At 52.7% G+C, this 15,665-nt stretch overlaps 1 protein-coding gene across 1 annotated transcript in view; it reads left to right on the top strand.

Annotated features, from left to right (window-relative positions):
* Nucleotides 1–15,665, top strand: part of CAMK2A (calcium/calmodulin dependent protein kinase II alpha) — a gene marked incomplete at its 5' end in the record, with an annotated part of 64,433 nt that overhangs the window by 21,305 nt on the left and 27,463 nt on the right. Inside the window, 7 exons of the mRNA XM_082650097.1 lie at nt 1,953–2,012; nt 8,768–8,822; nt 9,708–9,773; nt 9,886–9,958; nt 12,951–13,053; nt 14,390–14,473; nt 14,618–14,712. Coding sequence (XP_082506223.1) covers nt 1,953–2,012; nt 8,768–8,822; nt 9,708–9,773; nt 9,886–9,958; nt 12,951–13,053; nt 14,390–14,473; nt 14,618–14,712 — 536 coding nt within the window. The remainder of the gene's footprint in view (nt 1–1,952; nt 2,013–8,767; nt 8,823–9,707; nt 9,774–9,885; nt 9,959–12,950; nt 13,054–14,389; nt 14,474–14,617; nt 14,713–15,665) is intronic.

Raw genomic sequence — 15,665 nt, 5'->3', positions numbered from 1 at the left:
GAGGAACCGGGGGATACCCCTAAGCCTGGACCAGCCTCCCCTCCCCTAGCCTGTAGCCGCCTTTAGCTGGGGAGTGGAGCTTCCACTCTATGGAAGAAGGATTGGTCTTAATTGCTTTGCTGATGGAAAAGCCACATGTTAGTATTGATCTTGGTTTCTGCAGCCCTTGGAGGACGGCTGGTGATTCCTCTAATGGAGGGGGAAGGGGAGAGGGAAGCTGGCTGCCTGGAGACAGGGCTGGGACTTTCTCCATCCTCATCATCCTCCCTGGTGCCCACCTGCTTTGGAGGGGCCATTCAGAGACAGGGGTTCTAGTCCTGGCTCCGCTTCTGAGTGTCTGTGTGAGTTCCCTCCTCTGGGCCTCAATTTTCCCATTCGGGAATAGGGGGCAGGTGGAGGAGGTGGTGATGAGTCAGGGTGTGGAAAATGGGACAGCACCGGGTTGTTTTTTGTTGTTGTTTTGTTTTGTTTTTTGCCGTGACACACGGCTTGCGGGATCTCAGTTCTCTGACCAGGGACTGAACCTGGGCCACAGCAGTGAAGGCCCGGAATCCTAACCACCAGGCCGCCAGGGAACTCCCTGACTTAAGGTTTTAAAGCTTACACCTGGAGCCTGACTGCCTGAGTACAAAGCGTGCGGCCACTGCTCACCACAGTGTGACCTTGGGCCAGATACTTAATCTCTCTGAACCTCTGTTCCCTCCTCTGTAAAGCCAGCACAGTGGTAGTGCCATCCTCAGAGGACTGTCATGAGGGCTTACATAGTCTACATTTGCGACTGGCTCCTTTTATATACTGTTTTGTTTTTTAAAATTAAGGCATTAAATACCAAATTGGAGAAAAGCACCAAAAAGGAAATTGCAAAATGCTTAAAATGGGGACAGTGATGCCCATAGCCCAGGGCTGTTGGGAGGACTGAGTGGGGTCATGGGTGTGCTTGCTCTCAGCAGCCTCAGTATCAGGGACCACAGGTGCAGACCCCAAGCAAGGCCTCTCTCCCAGGTGGGCAGGGAAATCCAGGGGATTTGGACAAACGTCCTGAGAAGCAGGTGGGAGATCTCTGAGTAAGCCCTGAGGCTGCCATGGCCAAGTTCTACCTGCAGATTCTTTGGGGCTCTCTGTGTCCCTGGTCCCAGCTCCTCTCACGGGAGGCGGCTTCTGTGAATTAATATGGCCCTTCTCCTGCAGAGAATTCCCACTCCCTTAGAAAGTTTCGTTCATTCAGTCGTTTGTTCTTTCATTCAGTTATTCCTTGAGCACCTACTATGGGCCAGGCATTTGGGTAGATGCCACAGGCACAACAGAGACCAAGTCCTCGTCCTCAAGGACAGCGATCTCCCTGAGACAGAATGGGACGTGCTGTCCAGGGGCCCCGAGAGCACAGAGGAGGAGCCCCTACCAGCTGGTAGTCAGGGCAGGCTGCCAGGAAAGGGCGACATCGAAGGATGGGTAGGAGTGAATGACAGCCGGTGAGGAACAGGTGGGAGGCCGAGAGGGAGCTTTCCAAGCTGAGAGAACCGCGTGTGCGAAGACTCCAGAGTGGGAGGGCTGAGCAGCGCGTGCCTGGAGAGGTGAAGTTCAGCAGTTCAGTCCGTCTGGGGTGTAGTGTGAGGGGCAGGGCTGGAGGAGGGGCAGCTGGAGCCTGTTGTGGGAGTGGGGATGTTCCAGGCTGCCTGGAGCTTGGCTCTGATACAGGAAAGAGATGCCCCTCGTTTGAGAGCCCTGAAAGCCAAGGGAGGGGAAGGGACTTCTGCGTCACTGCAAACCCAGCCTCCCTCCCTTTCGCTGCAGCCCACTGCCTTCCTGGAAGACCCAGAGGCTCTGCCCAAAAGGCGGACGAGCTTGCCCGGGGCCCAGGTGCTGCCCTGGGAGGTGGAGGCTGTGAGGAGGGAGAGATGGGATGGGTGGAGGCTCCTCCCTCACCTGGACTCACCTGGGCATCTGTGTTTCAGACCACCAGAAGCTGGAGCGTGAAGCCCGCATCTGCCGCCTGCTGAAGCACCCCAACATTGGTGAGCATGGGGGATAGGTGAGGGGTAGAGGTGGGGCCTGGCCCAGCTCCCCTGCCTGCCCTGGTAGGTGTTTGTTGAGGGGAGCGGGTAGCTGCTCTCTTCTCGGGGACTGAGGCGATAGAGGTGGGAAAGGGTGTGTCTTGGTTTCCGCACTCCTCGGAGAGCAGCTTGGTTGGGGGGGGGGAAGGTGAAGAAGGGGCCCTTCCTTCCAGCCCACGCTGCCAGCAGCCTCCTTCAGAAAAGCTGTTTCAGGAAAACTCCCCAAGCTCTGAGAGAGACGAAAATAGGCCAAGCTTGGCCTTGACCGGTGCAGCCCACTCCCCAAACCTACCCCCACGCTGAGTCAGCCTGGCTCCGTGGCCCTGCCCACCTGCATAGACCTGCAGCGCTGGCCTCTCCGAGGCCAGCCCCAGCGCAGCCCCTGCCCAGGGTGGACTGAACACAGGCTGCATGGAGCGGCTGAGCCCAGGGCGGGCAGGATGGCGCTGAAAGAGCACATCGCTACCTGACTTCCCCTCCCCCACCCCTGCACAACTTGGGGGCTGCGTCCCAGCCTGGCAGCGTTCTGAGTCATGGAGGGGAGGGAGTGCAGAGTCTAGATATAGTTCTGTCAGGGAACAGCTGTGTGACTTTGGGTAGGAGCACTACCCTCTCTGAGCCACTTCTCCCATCTTCACAAGGAGGGGACTGTCTGGACCAGCTGGGCATCTTGTTAAAAGGTAGATTCTGGTTGAGTGGGTCTGGATGGGGCCTGAGGTTTTGCATTCCTAACACACTGCAAGGTGATGCCACGGCTGCTGGCTTACCAACCACACTTGAGGAACAAGGTCTAGGTGCTCTGTAAGGAACATTCCAGCTCTGACAGCTACCAAGCCTTCTCCCTCAGGAGGCAAGCATCTCTCTATGTCCAGGGCCCCAAGGGTTAACTTCCCTGATGAAGAGAAGCATCTCCATCTGCTATTTATACCCAGAAGGCACCTCCCCTTTCCCAGTGCCTGGGAAAAGGAGCAGAGCTGTACACACAGCAGCTAGAGGTTCCAGGGCTAGAATCGGAGAAGGGGTGGCAAGGTGGCTGGCGGGGAGCAACCTTGGTTCGATCCTGGCCCCTGATCTGTTTATGACTGTGGTCAGCTCCTACCCTCTCTGGGCCTCCAGCTCCCCAACTGTACAATGGAGGGGGTCATGAGTGGTCTCTGACTATATAATCCCATGGTGCTTAGAAAGGCCATCAGTCCTGGAGGAAGGAGGTGGGGAGTGTGTGTGTGTGTGTGTGTGTGTGCGTGCGTGCGTGTGTGTGCGTATGCGTGTGTGCGCGCGCGCACGCGTGCGCCACTACACAGTTGCAGCTGTCTCAGGTCAACGCTGCCTCCTCCTTCGCCCGCTCATTCCCAGCTCTAAAGGGGAGGAGTAAGTTATGGGCTCTGGGGCTGACAGACTGCAGCTCAAATCCTGGGTTTGCTGCTTAATTGCTGTGTGATCCATGACATGTTGTTTAACTGCTCTGAAGCTCAATTTTCTCATCTGGAAAATGGAAATGATACATAGCTTGTAGGATTATGATGATCACATAGAGCATAGTACAATAACAACCCCCCGTAAGTGCTTTATTATCATTAAGCTGCTCCACCTTTTCTCAGTCTATACCCTCCCACAGAGCAACCTTACCTGGAGTCTTGCCTCTTGCCTAAATCTTCATATGATTCTCATTCCTTTGAGCCATGAAGATTTTGAGTCGTCAGTTTGGGGCACTATATATAACACAGTGGTTTAGAGAATGGAGTTTGTAGTCAGACACACCTGGATTCAAATCCCAGCTCTGCCTTTTTAAAAATTTATTTATTTATTTATTTATTTTTGGCTGCGTTGGGTCTTCGTTGCTGTGTGTGGGCTTTCTCTAGTTGTGGTGCTCTTTGTTGTGGTGCACGGGCTTCTTATTGCAGTGGCTTCTCTTGTTGCAGTGCACGGGCTCTAGGCGCACGGGCTTCAGTAGTTGCAGCACGTGGGCTCAGTAGTTGTGGCTCACGGGCTCTAGAGCACAGGCTCAGTAGTTGTGGCGCACGGACTTCGTTGCTCCGTGGCATGTGGGATCTTCCCGGACCAGGGCTCGAACCCGTGTCCCCTGCATTGGCAGGCGGATTCTTAACCACTGCACCACCAAGGAAGTCCCTCAGCTCTACCTTTTATATGGTGTTTGAATTTGGGCAGGCTATGAAGCTCTCAGACTCAGTACCCTTCTCTGTGAAATGAGGATAATCATGCTACTCACTTTCTAGAAGTGTTGTGAGGGTTAAGTGAGATATTGTAAGTCAAGCACTTAGCACAAGCCTGGCAGGTGGTAAAATCTCAGAAATGGCAGCTATCATCTTCATCATCGTCACTGAGTCATTTACTCCATTTGTTCACCTGATGTCAAGGGCATCCGAGGCCCCACCATGTGCCAAGGCCTCTGCTAGTCTCTGCGGAAGAAATGAGGATGGGGGCGATTGCCCTGGCGGTCCAGTGGTTAGGACTCCTTGCATCCACTGCAGGGGTTCCGGGTTCAATCCCTGGTCAGGGAACTAAGATCCTGCAAGCCGTGTGGTGCAGCCAAAGGGAAAAAAAAAAAAGAAATGATGGGGAGGGGGTGGGGGTGGCTGATGGACAGGGACGTGGAGAGCAGAGCTGAGATCCAGAACAGGAAGACACTCAGAGGAACTTGAAGCTATTGTTAGGGCTGGAAGTGTCCTTGGAGGGTACCGCTTCCTGAGCCTCCAAGCATCTCAGTTCAAAGTAGATTGGAATCTGCCCAAAGAAGTGCAAAGAGGTCCAGATGTGGATGCAGAACCTGAGAAGTGGGTCCGTGCCCAGAGAAACTAGGCTGAGTCCTATTCAGGCTGCTTGGTGAGTCCAGCCAAGGTCACTGGCTGCTGCCTGTGTATGGCCACTGCCCAGCCACACACAGGGCACTAGGTCAGGGAGGTCCCTGGCTCAGCACAGGTGGGTCCAGCTGTGCTACGCACAAAGCGTTTACCTCCTAGATCCTGCTTCGGGGAGGACAATACTCTATTCTCTGTACCATTAGCACCTGCTGTTGAGGCAGACCCGCCCCTGAACCCCAAAGGCCGCCCCAGGGAGCAGGAGACAACATGAGAGTTTAGCAGGTGATTTGGGGTGGCCAAGGGAAGTGAGGTTAGTCAGTGATGAAGATGATGATGTCTTCATTTATTAAGTTCTTCCTAGTGCCAGGCACTGTGTTGAGTGCTGTACGAACATCACTGCATTAACTCCCCACACCAGTCCAGTGCAGTGGTATTAGCACTGCTGCTAGAAGAGGAGGCTCAGAGAAGTTATGTAATTTGCCCAAAGTTACACAACTTCTAAGAGGTGGAGCCGGAAGGCAAACCCAGAGAGTCTGACTGCAGAGCCCATGTTCTCAGTCCTTCTGTGACTATCAGGTGCTATCAGGAGTGTGCTGTTGGGGGGCGGGGCAGTGGCCAGGGGGTCAAATAGACCCTTCAGTTTCAAAGAAAACAATGGTAACTTGGAAATAGGACAGGAGTGTCAGAAGTTCATGAATCCAGCTACACAAATGAAAACTAGATTACAGATTTGTTCGCTCTTTGACAAGCAGTGACAGCATAAATCAATGAGCACACACATGCCAGTCTCCCCACCAGGAGATGGGACTGTCACATAGGCCATGGCCCTTGAATCCTTGCCTCTCTTGGGCTCTGGGTTGAGTTTTCCCTGAGGACAGCTTCCATCCACGGGAGGCGAGGTTTTGTGTGTGAAAACAGCACTGAAATGAGGAGTCCTGTCTCCTGAGCTCTGAGCCGTGATGCAGCCATCTCTCGGGGATTGAAGCCAACTCCAGTATCATCCCGCAGGTGGAGGCCGGAATCCAGCCCATATCCCCCTCGCCTGGCTGAGCAGAGGGCCAGCCTTTTACAATCAGCACAAAGGCACCATCTGAGCTACAGGCAGCTCTGGATACGCCCCTCGGCCCCGCATTCTGTCCATTTCCCTGAGCCCTGAGGACCTTCTCTAAAATGGGCTGAGGCTCCTGGCCAGAGGGTAGATCTGGAACCCCAGTTTTCTTGGAGCTCCTCTGAAATGGCTGTTGACCCAGTTCTAAAAGCTCTTTTTGAGACGGTTCTGGATGTAGCTTGGCTTCTCAGAGCTTCTCACACTCAGGAAAGAGGAGTTAAAACACCTGAGCAGAGTAGACAGGAAGGAGTCTGCTGCCCAAGAATCCTCTTGGAGGAAAGGGTGTTTTTCAAAACTTTGCCCCAATACACTGTTAATGCAAGTTTATGGTAGATGAATGAGAAGACTAATAATTTTAGAGGTATCTCCTATAACCTCAGCATCTAGAGTTAACATTGATGATGTAGGCTTCCATGTAATATCTGATATCTGTACCTTCTCAAGTACATCTAAACATATTACCTCAGGTCAGGTTTCTTAGAAGCAGAGCCTGAGGCAGGGATTCAGGTGCGTGTGGTTTACTGAGGGTGTGCTCCCAGGGGAAGCCTGTAAGGGATGGGGTGAAGCAGGATGGAGGGAGGGGAGGGAACTGAGTAGAAACGTGGCCTCACGTCAAGTCTAACTCTGACCTGGTCCCAGGTGGAGGGTGCAGTGGGGAGGCCTCTGGAACATAAACATCTGGAGTTGTCCCTCCTTGAGGAAAGGAGACTGGCCCTTTGCACAGACTCTGCCTCCCCACATTAGTCCATCATTGGCTGAAGGCTATAGGTAACCACGTGGGCAAGGTGGCTCCGTCAGCAGTGCGCTATTCTCCAGAGAAGGAGGGCAACTGTGAGTGGTAAGCCAACCCACTGCAGCTGCAGGATGGCTGCACCATCTTACTAAAGGGGGTCTGGGCAGGGCACCAATGTACAGTTGTCAGATTCTGCACTCAGAAAATACAGGATGCTCAGTTCAAAACACATACATTTCAAAAGTCAAGCCTATCTTTGCTTTGAAATGCATTAACAAATTGAAATAGGTTAAAGGATGAAGGGATAGATAGAAATATAATAAAGTAAGTATAATAAGACATTAATGATAGAACCCAGGTGGTGGGTACTTGGGTATTCACTTGACTCTGTTTGAAATTTTTTTTTTTTTTTCTGTACGCGGGCCTCTCACTGTTGTGGCCTCTCCTGTTGCAGAGCACAGGCTCTGGACACGCAGGCTCAGCGGCCATGGCTCACAGGCCCAGCCGCTCCGCGGCATGTGGGATCTTCCCGGACCGGGGCATGAACCCATGTCCCCTGCATCGGCAGGCGGACTCTGAACCACTGGGCCACCAGGGAAGCCCTGTTTGAAATTTTTTATAATAAAATGTTGATAAATAATGAAAGCAGGGTTATATTATATGTCCTCTCAGGCTACCTACTTTTTAGTTTTGCTTTAAGATAGTTTAAAAACATTTTTCAGGGGCTCACTTCGGCAGCACATATACTAAAAACATCTTTCAGTCATTATTTATAAATATATATCATTTAAGATTTTTAAAAGACATTTTATTTAAATTTGTATCCCCTTCATCCTCCATCTCTGATCCTCCTCTCTGTAGACACACTCTGGGGTATTTAATGCCTGCTTCTCCAAACTTTATATGCCAATGTGAGGGCCACAAGCTCTCTGGGGGTTCAGTATTGAGTCAGAAATACATGTACGTGGCAGGAATTCAGATGGCACTAGGGCTTACAGAGAAAAGTCACAACGACCCACAACCCCAGCTGTCCCAATTCCCCTCCTCAAGGCACCCTCAGCGCCCACATCTCTGTATCCTGAGAGACTTAGGCCGTACGCAAGCTGAAATACATCCTTTCAGAAAAGGACTATGCATACTGCTTTGCTCTTTGCTTTTTCACCAAACAGCATAATTTAGAGACGATTCCACACCAGCGGATACGTAACTGCCGCATTATTTTAACAGCTGTGTAATTTTCCATTGTGCAATGTACCGTAATTCTTTGAGCCCACACCCCCCTCCACAGCCATTTTTAAGTTGTGGTGCAGGGAAGGACATGAACGTGTCCTGGGAGAACTTGTCCTTGGCTGACAGGGTGTGGGACCCCACCACAGAGTCAGCCCCAGGTCTTGGGCCCCCCTTTTTTTTCCCAGAAGCTCAGGGGGTAATTTGGAAGCTCTGGGCTCCTGGGAGCTCTGCCTTTGTTCTTGGTAAATGAGGTATGAAGAGATGTCAGTTTCTCAGCAGCCAGAACTGAGGGACCAATGTCATTCCCCCCTCCACCAGCTCTGCTGTCACCTCAGACCCGGAAGCAGAGCAGGGCCATTAGCACAGGGCCAGCACTGAGTAAACATCGATTGTGTGCCTCGTGGAATTCTCACAAGAAGGCTGCGAGTCCAGGGGTTTCATTCTCATTGTCCAGGCAAGGAAAGAGAGGCTCAGAAAGGGATAGCAATTTGGCCAAACTCACACAGCTAGCATAGTGGCAGAGATTTGAGCCACAGGTGTTTCCATGACACTGGCCTTCCCAGCAGGGAAACTGAAGGTTGCAGTGGGAAGGGGACCAAACTTTGACCAAAGCAGGAGTCTTTAGTCTTTAAGCCCAGGCATCTTTTGGGGATGCCTGATGTCAGTGACCCTTTGTTCATATGTATTTGTCAAGGCACCTGGCAACTGGCTTGTGCTCCGTGACTTTCGGAGAAACTGAAATGTTGGCTATTTGAGGGGTGAGAGGGAGGCTGGGGGTGGGAAGCCCTGTGTCCTGCGTAACCAGCTGCCTTGGCCCCTCCTACAGTCCGGCTCCACGACAGCATCTCCGAGGAGGGACACCATTACCTGATCTTTGACCTGTGAGTCTGGCCCCATCCTGGGATGTAGAGTGGGGATGGGGACAGCCTTGGCAGGGATGACCTCACTGGGTCTCTTGGCCTGAAGAGTCCACATGCCTCCTAGGTTGGGCTGAATTACCTCTTCTGATACAGAGTTTCCCAAAACACAGGCCTGCCACCTGAGCAGTGCAGGCTGGTTTTCCTGACACACCAACAAACACTTTTAACTTCCATCATCATATATTTAGTTTCGTTTCTATTTGTGGCCAGTGATGCTGGTCTTCCATTTCTAGTGGTGATATAAAGTTTCCTTTTGGAATAAATTTAAAGTTTTTAAAGCCAGTCAATTGAATGAAAAGCAAACATGAACTGAGAGGTCTCAGTGGCTCCCGGTCTCATGGGTAAAGGACAATACTTGAGACAATGGGGGAGTCTGTGCATGTCAGGGTGGGGGGATGTGCAGCGGGGCTATAGGAAATCTCTGTACCTACTGCTCAATTTTGATGTGAACCAAAAAATTCGTTCACAAAAAATTTCACCACGTTCACCAAAAATTTAGCTACCCCCTCCCCCAAAAACTAGTCTATTAAAAAACAAAAAAGCTCCAGTCATTGGGTTTCCAGGAGCCTAATGAATCATAATGACGTGTTCTGAGTGTCTCACCCCCAGTTCTAACCTCAGCCTGGCTCTCCCTGAGGGTGGATGGGAGAGAGGTCAGTGGAAGGGTGGGCTGGAAGTCAGGAAGGGGGTTGTAGTGGGGAGCACCCCTGTGGCTTCTGGGGCCCCTCCCTTTGGGCCTGAGGTTCTGAGATCCCTGGGCCCAACTCTTAGCTTCCTGGAGACTTTTCCAAAAGACGTGGCACCTGGAGCCTCTGTGGGTGAGTGACTCTGTGCCTGTCTCTGCAGCGTCACCGGCGGGGAGCTGTTTGAAGACATCGTGGCCCGGGAGTATTACAGTGAGGCAGATGCCAGGTGAGTGCCAGTTGCAGCCTGGCAATGGTGCCTGGGGGCAGGGCACTCCCTCCTGCTGGCTCCTCAGGGGAGGCCCGCCCTCACCCCCTGCCCCCTTCCTCTCTCTCTTCAGTCACTGTATCCAGCAGATCCTGGAGGCCGTGCTGCACTGCCACCAGATGGGGGTGGTACACCGGGACTTGAAGGTGAGCAACCCACCTGAGGGTGCGGCTCACCGGGAGCCTGCCCCTCCATCCCCTGCCCTTCCCTCCACCTGCAGAGCCAGGGGTACTATCAGAACCCCGTTAGCTTCCCTGAATTGGGCTGGGTGGGGAATGTCTCCCCCACTCTTCAGATGAGGAAACCGGGCTCAGGGAGGTGGAGCATCTGGGCTGGGGACCCAGGTTTCCCAATTCCCAGCCTCAGGTGCTTTGTGCCAGGTGAGAGGCAGCTAGGCCACCAAGGCTGGCTCTGGTGGCGTCCAAATCCCAGCTGGGCCACTTTCTAGCTGCACTGCCTCAGCTTCCTTATGGTGGGGGTTGTCATAGCAACCTCGTTACAGGGTTGCTGAGGATGTCAAAGGAGACAGCACAGTGCCTGGTACACAGACACGTTATCAGTCTTGCTTCTGGGCCTCTGAGGGGAGTGGTGAGGTAGGAAAACAGGCTTTGGGGCCCTCCACGTCCTCCCTCTTCCCACTTGAAGGAGATGGACTGGACTAAGCAGATGTGGAGTCTAAGCTTGGCACCAGCTTCACGGCCTCGCCCGGTCAGCACATGCTTCACGGTGCTCCTCTGCTGGGCTTCAGGGCATCAGTGTGTGGTAGCTGCATAACACCACCCCCATTTTGCAGAGCAGGAAACTAAGGCCTAAAGAATGCAGGGGATTTGCCCGAGAACAGGCCGTTCAGTTGTGCCTGAGCTAGGGCTGGAGCCCTGGGCTTCTGACACAGATCCCATGCTCCCGGTGGGCTGGGACCAAACGCCACTCACTGCACCTCCTGCTTCTGAAGGTTGCCTAACCCTTCTAGGTGACTCTGCCAGGTGTCCATCAAACCTCTGCTTTTTGACTTCCAGTGACTATGAACTCACTTCTTATGGGGTAGCCCCTTGAACTACTAGGAAATGCTCCTTCAATCTTTCCCACTGTGGGGCTTCGCCTGTGAACCCCAGGTCTACCCTTTGGGGCCACACAGAGGTCAGGCCTCCAGCTCAGAGCACCCTGGAGGCACGTGAGTGGCTTTGTAGCAGCTCCTCAGGCTTCTGCGGGCTGTTCTCCTCCATTCCCCCCTAGGATGGGATTTCCAGGCCTTCCTCATCCCGGGTACCCTCTCTGGGCATCCTGCAGTCAGTCCAGGTCCCTCTTTGGGGTGCAGTGCTCTGACCAGAACCCCTGCTCACCTCTGACTGTCACGAGCCATCTGTGGCTCTGCACCTGAGCCTAGGTGAGCTCCCAGTGTCTCAGTCTAGACCCGCAGGCAAGTGTGCACGCAAGGAGAGTCTCTGGTCAGACTGCAGGGCAGGTTTCCCCGAGGGCCTGTTCCCATTATAACCATAGCCCCTGCACGAGAGGAGGAACAGGGAGAGGCAGCACAAATTTAGGCCATTCCGGATAGATTAATTAGTGGCGCATTCATCAAATCAGGGCAGGACAGCTACTGAGACCCAGGACGTGTTGGGAACACTGTCCCCAGAGGACCAAAGAGGCCTTAACGAGGGGCAGAAGGAGCTATACTTGTTTGCATTCTGCCTAGTTTGGGGCAGTGAAAGGTCAGGTGTGGGACTCCTCGGAAGTCCCAGTAGGGAAGGGGGTCTGAAGAAACTAGCTGTCTCCAGGGACTCGGAGCCCCCGCTCTTCCTCCCCAAACAAAAAATATGAGTACTGATACTTATCAAGCATTTGTAGTCCACTGCGAAGTGCTTTACAGGGACTATCGTAGTTAATCCATATGCCACCCCACGAGGTAAGCATTATCCCCACTTTTTGGAGAGGAGACTCAAGCTCAGAGAGGTGAAAGAATTTGCCCAAGTTCCACAGCATAGAAGTGGCAGCACTGGGAACAGAAGCTAGGGCTTTCTAACCGAAAAGTTCCTACTTTTAATACCTCTCTGCCCTGAGGAGGGGGATTTCCTGTCTTCCAGACCCAGCAGAAGATGACAGCCTTCATGCCCCACAGGCCAGGTGGCACATAGGAGGCCCCACATCTCTCAGCCTAGAGTGGTTCAGAGCACGGCTCTGGAGCCAGACTATGCCTCGATCTGGTTCTATCGGTTACTAGCTGTGTGATCTCAGTCAAGTCACTTAACCTCTCTGAACCTCAGTTTCCTCATCTTTATACATGTGATAAATACTTAAGTGCCTGCTATGTGCCGCCCACTGTTTTAGGTGCTGGTGATACATTGGTGGACAGAACACATAAGAAACTCATATTGTACAGAGGTGACGGATAATGAACAAGCACATAGACAGATGGGAAAACACATTAGAAATTGTGATGAGATCTATGAAGGTAACAACAAGGAGCTAAGACAGAAGATACCTGGGGACTCCTCCTTTAGATAGAGTAGTCATGGAGGGCTTCTTGGAGGGGGTGACATGAAGGTGAGAGCTGGATGATGAGAAGGAGCCAAACCTGTGACGCACGGAGGGAGAGCAAATCAGGCAGGGGGAGCAGGAAGTGCAAAGGCCCTGAGGTGGGAACAAGCGTGGCTGTTTCAGGGGATGTAAGAAGGCCACTGTGGATAATGGAGATAATAATGCTTACCCCAAAGGGTTGTTGAGATAATAAATGGAATGATGTATGCAAAACCCTGAGCCCAGGGGCTGGCACATAGTGGAAGCACAATAAATTTTGCTTCTTTTTCCTTATTGTGGTGATGGCTGTTTCCCCGCTGCCCCACCCCCACCTCAGCCCCAGAACCAAACTCTGAGGGAAGGGGAAGGAGGGGTTGGCAGGTTGAAGAAGGGTCTTCCTATTGCAGAAAGTGGAGGGCTACAGTGGGGTAGTCCCCTCTCTGGGAAGCTCAGGGTTCTGTGTTTGGGGCTGGGGGTGGGGGGTGGGGGGTGGGCGGTGTGCCTCTGGGTCGCTCAGCTGCTCCTCCTGTAAGCCCAGAGCTGCAGAGGTGAGGTTCTGAATCTGTTCACTGTCCTCTGGCTTTTTCCTCTCCCCCTTTCCCTCTTTTCTCTGGTCCTGGGAAGCCGGAGAATCTGTTGCTTGCCTCCAAGCTCAAGGGCGCTGCAGTGAAGCTGGCGGACTTTGGCCTGGCCATAGAGGTGGAGGGGGAACAGCAGGCATGGTTTGGTGAGTAGGGGCAGGGCATGTCAGGGGTATTGGGGGCCAGCCTTGAGTTGACACGTCAGCCGCTAGGAAGCCTCTGCCCCAGCAGAGGAGGTGGCTATTGCCCCATCTGGGGCTCAGGGAGCAGAGCCCCCCTCCCTGCAGCTTCTGAGTCAGTGGGGGTCACCCACCCTAGCTCCCTGGGGGCCTGATGCAGGGACATGGTTGTCATTAAAACAGTATGTGAAAAAAAAAAAAAAAAACAGTATGTGACTTCTTCACACGCACATCCGGCACAGTTGGCTAGGGGCTTCCGTGAGTTCCCCTAACAGCCTGGGGGCTAGATTATTATCCTGATTTTACAGATGAGGAACAGAGGCTAAGAAACTAAGAAAAGTTGTCAAGGGAGATGAAAAGGGGTAGAGCCAGGATTTAAGCTCAGACGATCCAGTGTGCTCTGAGATTTTGGCATAATTGAGTCCTTTCAGCTATCTGGGGTTACTTTTTAGTGGGCAATGTTGATCAGTGGTTAAGAGCCAGAGCTCTGGGTTCAAATCCTGACTCTGTTACTTACAAGGTATATGATTTTGGGTGAGTCATTTCACCTCCCTGAGCCTTTGTTTCTTTATCTATAAAATGGGGATAATAATAGTATGTTCCTTGGCGTGGTGTGAGGATTAAATGGGATCAGGCGTAGAAAGTTCTCAGCCCTGCTGAGCACACACACTCATTAAATAGGAACTATTCTCACAATGACTCGTTAAAGCATTTTGGGTGTCCATGATTTCAACGAATCCTCCCAACAGTGCTGGGAGGTGTTTAAGATAGGAATCCCTAATCCGTTATTCATGGATGAGGAAACTGAGGCTCAAAAGAAAAAGAGACCTACTTAAGTGACTTAGGGCAAAGCCAATGTTGGGGACAGGCCTTCTGCCATCCCAGGACCAGCTCCTGGAAGGGGTGGGGAGTGCATGAGGGTTCAGCTCAGCCTGGACCTGACAGGCAAGGACATTTCACCTCTAGAGCCACCAGCAATTGATTGGTAGTGGTTGCCAGGAGCGTTGTGCTAGACGTTTGTGACTCTGAGGCAGGACCCTGGGATGGATCAATGACTCTGCCGTGAGGCTCTCGGTGCTGGGGGTGCGTGGTGACAGGTATACTCCGTCCTCGTCCACCTTGGTCTAGAGTCATTGGTATCTTACCAGGCCAGGGCTCCCAGCCTTTGGCCGGCTCTGGGGGCAGGGGCCATTTTCCCCATCTCCAGGGCAACCTCATCCCTCTTCCAGCAGGATCTTGTTCCGGGTTACTTACTTGCCAACCTCTCTGTGTATGTCTGCCTGTCTGTGTGTCTGGGGAGCAGGGTTCGCAGGAACACCCGGATACCTCTCCCCAGAAGTGCTGCGGAAGGACCCGTACGGGAAGCCTGTGGATCTGTGGGCCTGTGGTGAGTCCATCCAAAGGCCCCTTAGTCCTCCTGGCTGCCTGACCCTCTGGTGCCCTGTCTCTCCTTTCCCATAGTTCTCCTCCCCACCGCCCGCCCCCATCACTACTCCTTATGAGGCTGAAGGTCTACTGGTTCTCTCCTCAGGGGTCATCCTGTACATCCTGCTGGTTGGGTATCCCCCGTTCTGGGATGAGGACCAGCACCGCCTGTACCAGCAGATCAAAGCTGGCGCCTATGATGTGAGTGTTTCTCCTGTCTCCAGCCTCCCTGTCATCCCCTGGGCCCCATCCAGTGAGAGCCAATGTCCAGTGAGGCCAGAGACCCGAGGATGACCCTGTCCCACCCTCCCAGCCCATTTAGGCCTCCTGCCACTCTCTAGCTACGGGGTGGGGATGGGGTGAACAGCAGGTGGACCTGAGGGCTGACTGGGGCCAGGCCATGAGCTGGCAGTGCCTAATGACTTGGGCATCTAAGGGATGGGATTTAGTCCATGGGGCCCCAGAGAGCAGAAGCAGCACCAACGTGGTGTGAGAGGTCAGGGGGCAGGCCCCAGGAGCCAGGTTCTCTCTCTATGTATAGATAGATAGATACATACATACATATATAGATATATGTACACACACATACACACATATTATATATTGTATATACAAATAGTAATAATAACTAACACATATAGCAGTCTTCTAAATGCTTTCTATATATTACTCCAGTTAATCCTCACACCAGTCATGACACAGGTACTATTGTTACCCCCATTTTACGGATAGGGAAACTGAGGCACAAAGAGGTTAAATAAATGCCCAGACCACTTAGCTAAGAAACGATAGAGCTGGGATTTAAACCCGGGCAGTCTGGCTCTAGTGTCCATGCTTCTAACAACCCAGCTGTACTGCTTTTCTGCATGGCTGATGTCTATTGAGCTATATGCTACGTGTTCTATATCGTATTCAATCCTCACAACATCTCTCGGGGTCACATGACTTGCCCAAGCTCACACAGTCCAGGAGGCAGAGCCAGGACTTGAACCCAAACTTCTGATTTTGAAGTCTGGGCTCTAACCACTGTCTGGCTGCTTTGCACAGAAGGCACAGCTCCAGAAGGGCAGAGGGAGGCCTCCTTTCCCCGGCCGTTGTTCTGATCTGTCCTGGGGTCAGGGGACCCTGCGCCATTTCCTGGTTGTGGACGCCCG

This window comes from Grampus griseus, assembly GCF_964374135.1.
Source record: "Grampus griseus genome assembly, chromosome: 3".
In the NCBI taxonomy this organism is placed as follows: Eukaryota; Metazoa; Chordata; class Mammalia; order Artiodactyla; family Delphinidae; genus Grampus; species Grampus griseus.
This window is presented reverse-complemented; position numbering and strand designations above follow the sequence as displayed.